This window comes from Camelus dromedarius, chromosome X (genome assembly GCF_036321535.1).
Source record: "Camelus dromedarius isolate mCamDro1 chromosome X, mCamDro1.pat, whole genome shotgun sequence".
Classification (NCBI taxonomy): domain Eukaryota; kingdom Metazoa; phylum Chordata; class Mammalia; order Artiodactyla; family Camelidae; genus Camelus; species Camelus dromedarius.
Window position 1 is genome coordinate 36,851,428 of NC_087472.1, and position 13,043 is coordinate 36,864,470.

Here is a 13,043-nt window from a genome sequence, read left to right on the forward strand (position 1 = left end):
TTATCATGTGGATAATCTTTTCTATTTGTCCCCACGTTATTTTTAAAGATACCAAATTCTGCCTTTTTTTTTTTTTTACTATCTTACTATCGTAACCTATGATTTATATTTACTAACTTTAAAAATACCAAATGATAGTAAGCTTTAAAAAGTCATTTTATTGGTAGGATTTAGAATTGGGTCTTAAATGCCACAGTACCAGTAATTGAGAGTGCGTGTGTGTGCGTGCGCGCATGTGCCTGCGGGGAGGGGTGTGGACATATTACTAAATGTGATCATTGAGGTTGTTGAGGTTGAATTTTGAGCAGTTTGTTGAACTGTCTAGTCAGGTGTCTTACAAGGACCTGTTGTTTTGAATATTTGGACACTGAGTTGGTGTATTGCTTGGTGATTACCCTTTGGCTCATTGGCCCATAAAACCTTGTACACTTGTTCATCCACTTGGACCCTGAGGTTAAAATTAGGATGGGAGGTGAGATTTTTTGGGGGTATTAAACTATTACAAGTCCTTACCCTTTATATTGCCATTTTTGTCCCAAATACTTCAGAACTCCCCCTTCCAGACCTCTAGACCTGTGACGGTCGCTTCAAGTCAATCAGAGGGAAAAATGGTATGAGTGATATCAATTATCATTTCTTATGATAAGATAAATGCTTGGCCTGTTGTATCATGCTGCCATTCTCCTGGGCTACACTGGACACCCGCCCCAGCTTGATGTACATCTAGTTGTTATTATATACATGGTCAGGCATTGATATGTGCGCCTGCTTCTGATGCTCACACCTCTAGGTCTCCATTAGCTATCTAACTTTTGGGATTTGTACCTCAATTTGGAGTAATGAGTGGCTGTCTGATTATGTACCTTTGTGGCGTACATTCAAATTTTAGTGTCAGGTTTCATTGATTCACTGGTTTATCTCAACTTAAAAAAAGCAAAAAGAAATTGTGTCAGCAGTGTAGTCACGTGGTAAGTATAGTTGTCTGGAGACTCTTTTGCCACCAACAGCATTTTTTCCTGCTGTCTAGTGATTGCAAGACTATTATCACAAAAGTTTAGAAGTGCCATGAGAATGTATAAATAACTGCAAATATTCTAATGATTATGGTAATGATCATGCCAGTGATGTCTGCTCTAGTGGTTATGTGCAATGCATACCTGGTTTTGTAACACTTAATAACTCCTTTGGCCATTACAGTATTAACCAAATGCCATTAATTGCACTTAGAATCAGAACTGGGATCATGCATGGGCTCCTGAGTTCAAATTTTTGGCTTAAGGCTTTAGCATCAAATTGCGTGATGAATGCATGTAAAAGTGTCCTTTCACTATGCTTGGAGTAACCCTCAAAAGGCAGGAATCAAAGACCTATATCCCAGATCAAACTAGTTGGGTCAAAGCATGTTTCTGTAGCGTTGGAGATAATATCTTTATTTAGACAAAGCTGTTACCTTATAGCTGATCTTATTTTTTGGGAAGTGGGAGTTTGGAACTGCAGCATTAAAATGGACATTATTCATAATATGGTTTGAAATGAAATGGTTTCCCTTTCCCTGGTCTAAATGCCTAAGAAATTCAAACATAGAGTCTGGCTGTGTGGGAAATCCTTAATCTAGTTTTCTCTAAGGCAGCCATGACTTAAGCTCCAAAGTACAGAATCATCTTAATGAGGACAAAAGGTTAAAATTCAGCATTACCATATAACTATTCTTTGAATTTTAGCCATACAGACACTTCCAATGGGGAATTGAAAATGGTTCACCAGAATTGGGAACTGAAATTTGTAAGTTCGTCACATGGCCATTGGCTAGCTGTGATCACCCAGTTGTAAAAACAACTTACAAGTGATTGCTGAAGCTTTTCACGATGCCATCCTTCTTCCCTCCAAAATCATGTTTCTGCCTTCTAGTAACTTCTGCAGTCATTGAATGGTAATTCTTATTACTGCATATTTATGGAGGAAGCATCTGACCAAAAGTGGAACTAAGCATCCAAACTTTGGAACATTGTCGTTTTCTCTGTTTTCTTAAATCTGTTGTCCTGTAGCCTGTCCTGACCCCGATTTAGTTAATACCTCCCTATTTTCATAACCGCCCCACTTTAAAAGGGATTACCCCCTCCCCATTCAGACCCATTGGTTTCATCTCCTCCCACCTTCTAAGTTGTCCCACATTCTGTTTTAACTTTCTTTTCTTTCTTTATTTACGTCCATTACAGCCAGATCTCTATGGCTCACAGATGTGCCCAGGGAAGCTCCCAGAGGTGCGTCACAGGCCCAAAAGAAGCTTGCATCAAAGTGCTTCTTTGAGATGTCATAGCACTGCAGCAGCAGGTTCATGTGTGTGCAGTAGAGTTGTTGCTTGGCTTATCTCACTTTTTTGTTGTCATTCCCAAACTCTGGAGGCCCACGTCACACATTGTTTTGCCGAGACTTCATAGGACAAAGCCACAGAAATTGTGTCTAGATGCACTGCAGGAATAGTGTGTCTGTTTCTCGCTCCAAGTTGTTCTTGGAGGTTGGATAATTATGAAATGGGGACATCTGGAGGCCGAACACGTAGGAAAGAATGCTGAATGCTCAATGCAAAACTAACCTCTCTGTGTAATTTTTGCAATTCTCCTGGGTTCGATTGCCAAATACTCCCTCCTCTCTCCTCTAAATGCTTCTTATTATTGTAAATTCTCATAAGGCTTTGGCATGGTTGTCACAGTCCCCAGGTTCTATGTGGCCAATGAATGAAGCAGGGAGGAGAGGACGGAGGGAGAAGAGGAGACAGCTGCAGGGAAAACACCCAAAGCAGCATTAATGTTACTATTTAGCATCACAGTGGTTATTCCTCCTCCACAATTCTATTTTTGTCTCCTCTCAATCCCCCTTTACATTAAAAGTTCTAGACCCCACCCCAAATTACATTTGATAATCACAAAGTATGAACTGACCAAGGGTGAGGATTTCCTTGTATTCTAAAAGATACTCTAATTTCAACATGCCCAGAAACAGCTTATGTGATTCCAGTCATGTAAAATCTATTGATCTGCACTATACTATGCTGTGCACAAATTTAGAGAAGTCTTGCTATGTCTGCCCTGAGTCACCAGAAAAAATAAGCTAAGCCGTAAACATCATTTCATGGATGAGCAGAGTTAATATGGAGGTGATTTTCATGCGCTTTTTTTTTCTATCACAGTCATACTCCCACCCACCCTTTTTAAGTTGGATCCTAGTTTTACCTATGTGTTTTAATTAGAGAAGAGAATGATTGCATTATTAAGTTACTAACTTTAAATCTAGAGTGTAACTTCAGTTTCCCAAGTGTAATCCTACAGGTAGCATGGGCTTCTTGGTGAAGAACTTTACTGGAACGTGAAAATGGAGCTGCTGAATGTTCTGAGGTGCCATTCTTTCCCTTTGGTTGTCCACAGGGAATTCCTGAGCAGTGGGCACGATTACTCCAAACCTCCAACATCACAAAGCTGGAGCAGAAGAAGAACCCACAGGCCGTTCTAGATGTTCTCAAATTCTATGATTCCAAAGAAACCGTCAACAACCAGAAATACATGAGCTTTACATCAGGAGGTAAGAGTAAATCTAGGATATCAAAAAGTGAAGTCGTCATTCTAATCTCAGAACCTCAGGATTGGAACAGAATGTCTGTAGGGCATTTGAAGTCAATTCTGGTCCCTTCTCTGAATGACTTTAACATAAAGTCAGCCAAAAAATGAGTTGGAAGTTGAAGTTGATCTTAGGAGATTTATAGCACTTGGGTGATCTTAGAACTCAAATAAGGAAATTGTTCAGTGAAGCAGTAGTTTTCAGTTTGAATCAGCAGTCACAATTGTTGTTTTGTCTCTTCACTGGTGTGAAGACACTCAGTCACTTAGGATCAGGCCTTGTGATGTGTTCATGAAGTAAGAGATGTCTGGATCAAACCATGTTCTCTTGAAATTTATTATATTGCCTTAGAGTCACTGAATTGCCCCATGATGACACAGCACAAATTTTGTGGTTGCTAGGTTATTTTGATCAGATCTCAAAATCAGACTTAAAAAAAAGAAATCATGTCCTGGTATTTATAAGAGACAGAAATGGCCATGTTCCTGCCAAATCTCGATTTCATTTGCTAGCATGTAGACCCAGCCTTTGTTTGAAGCTTTGATGTTCAAATTTCCAATATAAGCACCTGAAAAAAACACACCAGACAAAATTTTTGCAATTTGAAAAAGATGATCTGGGTCGCCTCTCTAAAACAATTTGTTGTTTTACATTTAAAGAAAGAAGATAATACTATCATTAGTGCCCCAGCTATAAAGAGTCCCCACCTCTTGACATTGGTTTTACTAGAAGCAGATTTTCAAAATTTATTCTTTATTCCATATTGCCACTGCTTTTTTAACCCTTTTATTTTTATGTGTCAAATTCTCTCAGTTTACAAAGGTGAAATCCTGAAAACTATGTTAGAACTCAACAGTGTCTGAGTTATTGCTTATTCTGAAATTCACCATATATTCTTGATGCTCTAGTGTTGAGACTAATAGCATAAGAGGGGGAGGGGAGGAAGAGAAGGAGAAAGGAAGGAATGGTAGAAGGGAAGAGGGAAAGGAGTGACAGAGGGGGAGAGGGAAGGAGGCAGTCGGGGAGAAGTTCTGGATATAAATGTGTAGAATCATACCAATCAGGAATAGTAACCTCAACATTCCCCAGTATAGATGAGATTCACTGGAGGCCTTCATTAAGATCTATAAGATGGGGTGGTGAGAATATGGCAATGATGTAAGAGTGTGAGCTATTTTAAGAAAAACTATGTCATTTGTCATAGTATCTATTTAATACTGAATTGGAAAATGTCCTTCTGATCAAACACATGCAATTTTTTTAAGCATGGTCTCTAAATGAGGCAATCTTTTTGTAATATCTTTATCTTCACTTTTCAGACAAAAGTGCACATGGATACATAGCAGCCCATCCTTCGGTAAGTGAAAAATTGAAAACAGTTTTGTGTGACTAGTGTTTCTAGTGGTCCAACAGAGTATAATTGTGTAGATCTAGTTTTTAGATACACATAGAATCTTTTAAAAATACTTTTAAAGGTATAATTTAGGTACATGAAATTCACCCATTTTTTAAGTGTACGATTTGATGAGTTTTAGTAAATTTATATACTTGTGTTACCATCACCACAATCCAGTTTTAGAACACTTTGACCATCCCAGTAGGGTCTCCCATGTCTGCCTATAGTTAACCCCCATCCACCCCACCCTAGCCCTAGGCTATCAATAATTTGGTTTTATAGGTTTATCCTTCTGGACATTTCATGTAAATGAAATAATATAGTATATGACCTTTTGGATTGGCTTTTCACTCAGCTGATGCTATTACGATTCGTCCAAGTTGTATGTATCAGAAGTTTGTTCCTTTTTATCGCTAAGTACTATTCCATGGTATGGATATATACCTGTTTGTTTAATAATTTACCCACTGAAGGGTTTCTAGACTATTTACAGTTTTTGGCTTTTAAATAAAGCTACTATGAAAATTCATAGATAAGTTTTTACAAAGACAAGTGTTTCTATTTCTTTTACATGTAGAATCTTGAAAATAATAAACATAATGATAGAAACTTCTCTTTACTGAACAAATGTGCCGGGCATTGGGCTAATAATTCTTTATATTCACTAACCTTTCCTACAACCTAGTTAGGTAAGTCTTATCATTGTCTCCATTTTACAGATGAGGTTCAGAGAGGTGAAATAACTTGTCTAAGGTCATACCATTACACCTTTTGCTGTCACCTGCTGCAGCAAACTGAGATGCAGTGAGGGAGGCGACTTTGCCCAAAGTCATGTAGATAGTTTTATCAGAGATATGACCAGAAAATCAGTAACCAAGCTCCAAGGCCTAGGAAGTACTTTAGTATCTGAAAGAGTACCCCACACAGAAAATGATCTTAGACAAGGCTTCCCTTTGTATGATTTTCATTTTGATATCCTGATAGAAATTATTTCCTGCCCCATTTGCTTCCTTAGGAGTGAAATAATTACCATTAGTGAAATTTTCCTAACTGCTTATTCAAAGTCATGGACAATCAAGTTGAGTCTTCCTTTTATAGGGGACAAACATGCTAACCTACTTGGTGGTCACCCTGGGCAGTCAATGTGATAGCAGTAAATCATTACTGGTAAAGACTAAAGGTTCTGAAATAGTATGGCAGGTCGTCAAAAATTTTGAAGAGAATTACCACATGATCCAGCAGTTCCATTTCTAGATATATACCCAGAGGAATTAGGAGAAGGGTCTCAAACAGATATTTGTACACCCATAGTCATAGCAGCATTATTCATAATAACCAGAAGGTGGAAGCAACCCAAGTGTCCATCCACAGTTGAATGGATAAACAAAAGTAATATACCAATACACTGGAATGTTAGTCTTAAAAAGGAAGGAAATCCTGACACATGCTACATGGATGACCCTCAAGGACATTATGCTAAGTGAGATAAACCAGTCACAAAAAGACAAATACTATATGATTCTACTTTTATGAGGTACCTAGAGGAGTCAAAATCATAAAGACAGAAAGTGGTTGCTGGGTGAGGTGGAAATGGAGTGTTGTTGTGTAATGGGTATAGAGTTTCAGTTTTGCAAAATGAAAAGAATTCCGGAGATAGACAGCAGTGATTGGTTGCACAACAACCTGAATAAACTTAACACTCCTGGACTGTACACTTAAAAATGGTTAAGGTGATACATTTTATGTTATGTGTGTTTTACCACCATTAACATAAAACTTTAAAAAGGAGTAGAGGCTCTGGACATAGGTGTTTAGTCTTATTCCTCCACTTCCAAGCTGAGGCACTTTGGGAACGTGGCTCAGCTCCTGTGACCCTCTCTTTCCTCAGCCTTAACTGGGAATAATAGCAGTACCTACTTCCTAAAACCTGTGTGAATATTGAATGTGATAAGGCATATAATATACTTCGGACATCACCTAGCACATACTATGTGGTTATTACATGTAAGCTACTTTCGCTACTATTTTTAGATGGCTACAAAGACAAAAACTCACTCCTCACATGAGACTTGTATGAGGCTGCCATACTTGTGCCTTGTTCAGAATTCTCAAAACAGAGCAGAATGTCGCCCTCCCAGTCTCACTGGTCTTTTCCCTCCTGCCGCTGCTTTGCCATGACAGCTTCCTGGGCCACATTGAAAACAGCACATGAAGGGAGGTAATAGCAAAGTGGGAAAGACAAAAATGCCAGCTTTCCGTGATCAACACATACCTTACTGCCCTTGATTTAATTACTGTCACTGTTGTGCAATACTAGATAGGTATCTTGGCAAAGAAAGAGTTGCTGTTTTTTTAGGGAGCTCAGTTATTTTAAACACCAACCTGCTAGGATAGTCTTTGTATTGGTTTTATATATCTCTTAAAATATTGGCTTTTTTTAAGCTTGGTTTTACTTGTAGAATTAAAACTAACTCTACATAATGTTCAAAATATTCCATCAGATCAGAAAAAAACTGATGATCTCACTGCTTGGAGATAAAACAACTGGATATTCACTTATTTAACATATATTTATCAAGTGCTTCTTTGGAGCTCAGTCAGAAAATTGGAGCTCAGCCTGGTAAGGGAAGAGAAGTATGAACATAAAGGAGCACAGTACTATATGTTATATACCATAAAATGTGTCCATTTGCTATGAGAATTCAGAGAAAGGAGATTACTTTTAGCTGGGGAGGAAGAAGGACACAGGCCCTTGTCTTCAAAGGCTTAAGCCAGTACAAAATAGGCACTTGGTATGTATTTGTTGAATGTTGATTCCAAAAAATGCTTCATATAAAAGGTGGAATTTGAACTAGATCTTGAAGATCAAATGCAATTTGGATCTACAAAGATAGAGAAGGTCATTCTAGGCAAAGGAAAAGCATGATAAAGGGCAGGGTAGTTAAGAGAGCAATGGGGCAAGGGAGTGTGGGTTTGAATGAAGACTGAAATGCAGGAAAGGGCATTATAGGAGTTAGGCCTTGAAAGTTAAGTTGGAGCCAAGTCATAGAATCCCTTCAATGGTACTCTATGGAATCTGGCTTGTGTAAGTGTACAGTGGGAAGCCCTTGAAGTTTTGTGGAGCAGATGCTTAAAGCTTATGCTTTAGAAGAATGAGCTGACAGCAAATGTCCAAAATGAATTAAGGACAGAAGAGAAGAGTTGATGAAGGGAGGCTGACCGGGAAAATATTGCAAGCATCCAAGGCCAGAGGTGATGAGGGCCTACATGAGATAGTAGCAGTGGGGATGGAGATTAGATTCAAATTCCAGAGATGTTTAGGTTATTGATTGGATGTTGGGGGAAAGGTTGAGGTCAAAGATGACTGCGGGCTTTGAATGATATGCGAGTGGCCAAAAGGATGAGGGTGTTATTTTTCAGGAGATGCATGCTTCTGTGAGAAGATGCTGAGTTTCCTATTGGAAAGTTTGGGTTTGGAGGGCTGGCAGGACTTCCAGATGGAGATGATTGATTAAACTACCTAAGGCTGGGTTTCTACTCATTGAATGAACTGAATTTAGACCCTTAAGGTCAGGATGGATCACTTTGCTGAGACTCAGTAACTTAAGGAATGGGGAATTGCACCTTGTGTTCTCCTCATGGTTCTAGGAGGAGATTGCACTTCCCACTGCTCATGGGTTTTGGAATTTTTGTTTGTTTGTTTTGCATTAGAAACGCTCCCAGTAGACCTAGCTATCTGCAGGATGTGATGTAATGGATTGATTACCCCTTATAGACATAGCCTAAATTGCTCACAAGTTTCGGCATCTTCTAGTAGCCTGGGTGGGAATCAAAATAAAAACAATGTTGTTTTCTCTAAATGTGTTAAACTAATGGCTATATAATTAATATTGAATTCAGCGATGCCTCCCATAATCATATGCTTTACTGCTTTGCTGCTCAGTCGTGATAGCTTCTTTGATATTATTGTTATTAGATGCTGAATACTGTTCAGGGACCTACTCTTCAGTTTGAGGCTACTTTTAAATTTTTGTATTTTTATTGTACTATTGAGAGTGAAGTAATGCATTGGGAATCCTGAGGTAGTATTTTGAGTGGAAGATAACAGTGATAATATGAATCTGCCATGATTTGTGCCTAGAGAACCCAGGTGTACCTTTGGACAGATTACACTTTTGATTTCCAGTCCTGGTTTATTTTGTTTATCTAGATTAGTGTTTTTAAAACAAATCCAGTATGCATTAAAATTGCCCAGGGAGTCTGTTAAAATGCAGATTCCAGGTCTCCACTCTCTGAGATTTGGAATGGAACCGTGAAATCTGAGTTTTAAAGAAGCACGAGGAGTGGCTCACAGACCACATTTAGCATTATCTAAAGTCTTCAAAGTCCTTATTTTTTATTTCTTCAGTCTTTAAAAATTAAGCTGTACACCAGAAACCAACACAACACTGTAAATCAACTGTGTATCAATTTAAAAAATTAAGCTCAAAGAAAGGAGAGTTTCTTAAGGTAATTTCTCTAGCTAGTGTATTCTCTAGAGTATTGTTTACAATGTGGAGTCCATGAATGGGCTTCAGAAGGTCTATGAACCCTTGAAATTATACATAAAATCATATGTCTACCTGTATTTTTCTGGGGAGATAGGCTAAACCATTTAGAATTGTAAACGAGTCCAATACCCAACTCAGGTTGAGAATAACCTCCCTTTCCCAACTGTATGCCATAATGAGTGTCAAAAATACTTAATTTCAATAAGACAACAAATTCCTTACTTGATATCCGTCTATCTATATTTTTACAAGTTTAGACATACCAGACATTACCCTCAGCCTAGAAGGGAGAGTGTAGCAACATTATAACTTTGACTCCCAAAAAAGACCACCAGAAAAACCTGTTAATCAAGGAAAGCTAAGTTTATTATACTTACAGTAGCAAGAAAGAGCACTGCCTTGATAGAATCTTAGCAGTGTCTTATCAAGGAAGAATATTTATAGGGTTTTAGAGCAGGTCTGTGTAATTTTGAAGCAGGTCTTGCAAGGGAAGGAATGAGTTAGGATTGTGCAGTGTTTAGGATAAAATAGCTTTGGATTGGTGACTACAACAAAGTGAGGGTTTTGAAGAGAGTCTTGGTGAACAAGCTGTCATGCTTAATAAATAAAGTACTTGAGTTGGTTCAGTCTTACCTTCCAAGAACAAGTATTTCTTAAACTGAGAAGCTAAGTTATTTCTGGTTGTTCTCAGTATTGTTTAACATAAGAACAGGAAAATATTCTCTATCTTGATATTGTTTAACACAGGGAAAAGAAAGTATGCCCAGTCCCAGTACTATTTACACAGGGATGGAAAAATATGTGGAAAAAATACACAGGGGAAGGAAATTATGCTAACTTCAGTTTTTAGTACCAAGGACTGGTCTTTTTTTTTTTTTTTGGTGTATTACTGGATAGTTCATGCTCCCTGGCCCAACCATCATCCAAAACATAAGGTCCACTGAAGGTCACACATTCTTCCCAATCAACCAACCAACATGGTAGCATAGTGTTGGTCCCAGATAAAGAGAAACATGTGTCTTTGCCTCCCCTACAAACCCTCAAAGGATGAAAACATTTAAATACATTTTGAATAGTCCCTTTGTCCATCCTTGGAGATGTGGGATGTCCCCCATATGGAATTAGAATAATGAGGATAGTAACGAATGTTAAGAAACAATCAATGAAATTTTGCAGGTGGATCTTTTCTAGTGAAATAGCAAGACCTGAGATGTGCAAGGTTACTGCTTGGCCTGTAGGCGCCAATTGGTCTTTGTACCAGTCTAAGGTTTGGGCTAAGAAGCTTAGACCTTAGCCCATTATATTTGCCAACAGGGTCATTTTTAGATCCTGATAGGCTGCATATACACCCTCACTTATGGTGGCCACGTGATGCATCAAATATATTAAAGGGCCTCTACACCCCTCCTTTATATTTTTGCTATAAACTTTTACAATGATTTTTAAAAATATTGATTTTGAGATGATTTGATTATAAGTATCATTTAAGTTACAGTTAGGTGTAGTTTCTTGGAAATCATTGTGAGTACTCAAGAATTGTTGCTAAATAGAGCATTCTAACCCATAATTTGTTTTTTAATATAATGAAATTTCTATAAATACTAAATTTAAATGACTATTTAAGTTGACATATATTATACTTAATAGACATTTAATTAGACATTAATTGACTTAGATTTTATCATTTACTTGTGGCATTTTGGAGCTGATGATTTATTTCTGACTTCAGATGTTTTCATAGGCCCACATAAAGCATGGTTCATATTGCCTAATGGTTAAAATAGCATTGTTTGCCATATACAAAGTAGTCAGTTTATGTGCAGGTCCTGCCCTTCTATCAAGGAACAGTGATTAGTTGCATTCTGGATCCCAGCTGGTATAAGATAGAGCAGAAGTTTCTGCAACAAAATAATATCAAAGCAAATACCAGTAATCCAAAGGCACCTTCTCCCTGAGCCCACTGAGATGCCCTGAAGAGTTAGTCTTTCACAAAAAGAAACTTATTTTTTATCTAGAAACATAGTGTCATTAATATCTGTTGCTATCTGCACAGCCATAACACAATATAAAAGCCCAGTTGTTGTGGCTAAATTAAGGATAAATACAGGTATATAAATAAAAAAACTATCACATAAGCATATAATTGTTAATCTATAAACCACTCAGCATATACATCAGGGCAATCAAATATTCTTTCAAGTTTATTAATTCTAAGTTGTCTTCTCACAGTACATAAATCTTTCTGGCTCCAATAAAATATATGGTTACATGTATTACACCACCATAGGTTTATACACGATTCTAGAAAATCCACTGTGAATCACAGACTGAGGTCCTTCAATGTAATAGTCCTTTACTAGGCTGTCTATGTTTGCCTCGAGAAATTTGTCCTCAAGGAATGAAAATTCTTTTTAGGATTAGCCTGAGCCAGTGTACCCAAAGGCATAAGCAAAAAACAAACAAATAAGTAAATAAATACACACACACCAAAAAATCAAAAGCCATCTATAGTAGTGTTGTCCAACAGAAATGTAATAAAAGCCATATACGTAACTTTAAATTTTCTAATTTTCATTTTGAAAAGTAGAAATAGGTGACATTAATTTTAGTGATATATTTTAACCTAACGTATTAAAAATATTATATCAACATACACTCAATTAAAAAAACATTAAAGAAATATTTTCTATTTCCTTAAAATAATGTTTTTCATATTAAAAAGAATTTTTTTCATACTATGTATTCAATATCTGGTAGATATTTTTTCACTTGCAACTTATGACTCAATTCAGACTAGCCACATTTGAAGTGTTGGATAGCCATGTATGGCTAGTGACTGTCATGTTGAAAAACATACACAGACCTCTATCATAGTTCAGTGATTTTTAAACTTGAGCAAGCTTCAGGATTACCTGGAAGGCTTGTTATAACAAAGATTGCTGGGTCCCAGCCCCAGGGTTTCTGATTCATAGGTCTGGATAGAGCCCAATAATTTGCATTTCTAACAAGTCCCTTGATGATGCTGCTGCTGACGATCTGGGGACCACACTTTGAGAACCATGGCCATCGTTATTTCAAAATCTAGCTTTGGTACCATTTGACTCCTTCATTAACATGAATGGTCAAGAAACAACCCTAGATACTGTGGTTGTTGTCATTATTTTTGGTGTTATTGCAATTTTTAACATGGCAAATCACCATTTACCTGTTGCTTGAGATCGAGTACTTACTTACATAGATGAGTATTCCTTCAAGTCTGTTACTCTCTGAGTGCTTCTTTCCAGGAAGCTGAACAGGAAAGAAACATTCATGGGCTTGCTTATACTTAGTGAGTATTTGCAGAGCTGAATTAATGCCACATCCATAAGCATGCTCTGATCTTTAGGCAAAAAATAGCCCTTTTCTGGTTGGCAAACTTCAGTCAACAAATTGACGATCTGTCTGGTACAAATGCAAGGCTTAAAAGCAATGAATTTGATTTTTAA

The 13,043-nt window shown here is 37.5% G+C and overlaps 1 protein-coding gene across 10 annotated transcripts in view; it reads left to right on the plus strand.

Annotated features, from left to right (window-relative positions):
* Positions 1-13,043, plus strand: part of PAK3 (p21 (RAC1) activated kinase 3) — a 240,316-nt gene that overhangs the window by 172,181 nt on the left and 55,092 nt on the right. For 8 of the 10 annotated variants that reach the window (XM_031445108.2, XM_064482942.1, XM_064482945.1 and 5 more), the window contains 3 exons: positions 2,217-2,261; positions 3,423-3,576; positions 4,932-4,969. In XM_031445108.2, coding sequence (XP_031300968.1) covers positions 2,217-2,261; positions 3,423-3,576; positions 4,932-4,969 — 237 coding nt within the window. The remainder of the gene's footprint in view (positions 1-2,216; positions 2,262-3,422; positions 3,577-4,931; positions 4,970-13,043) is intronic. The other 2 variants (XM_064482943.1, XM_064482944.1) reach the window with 1 other exon arrangement.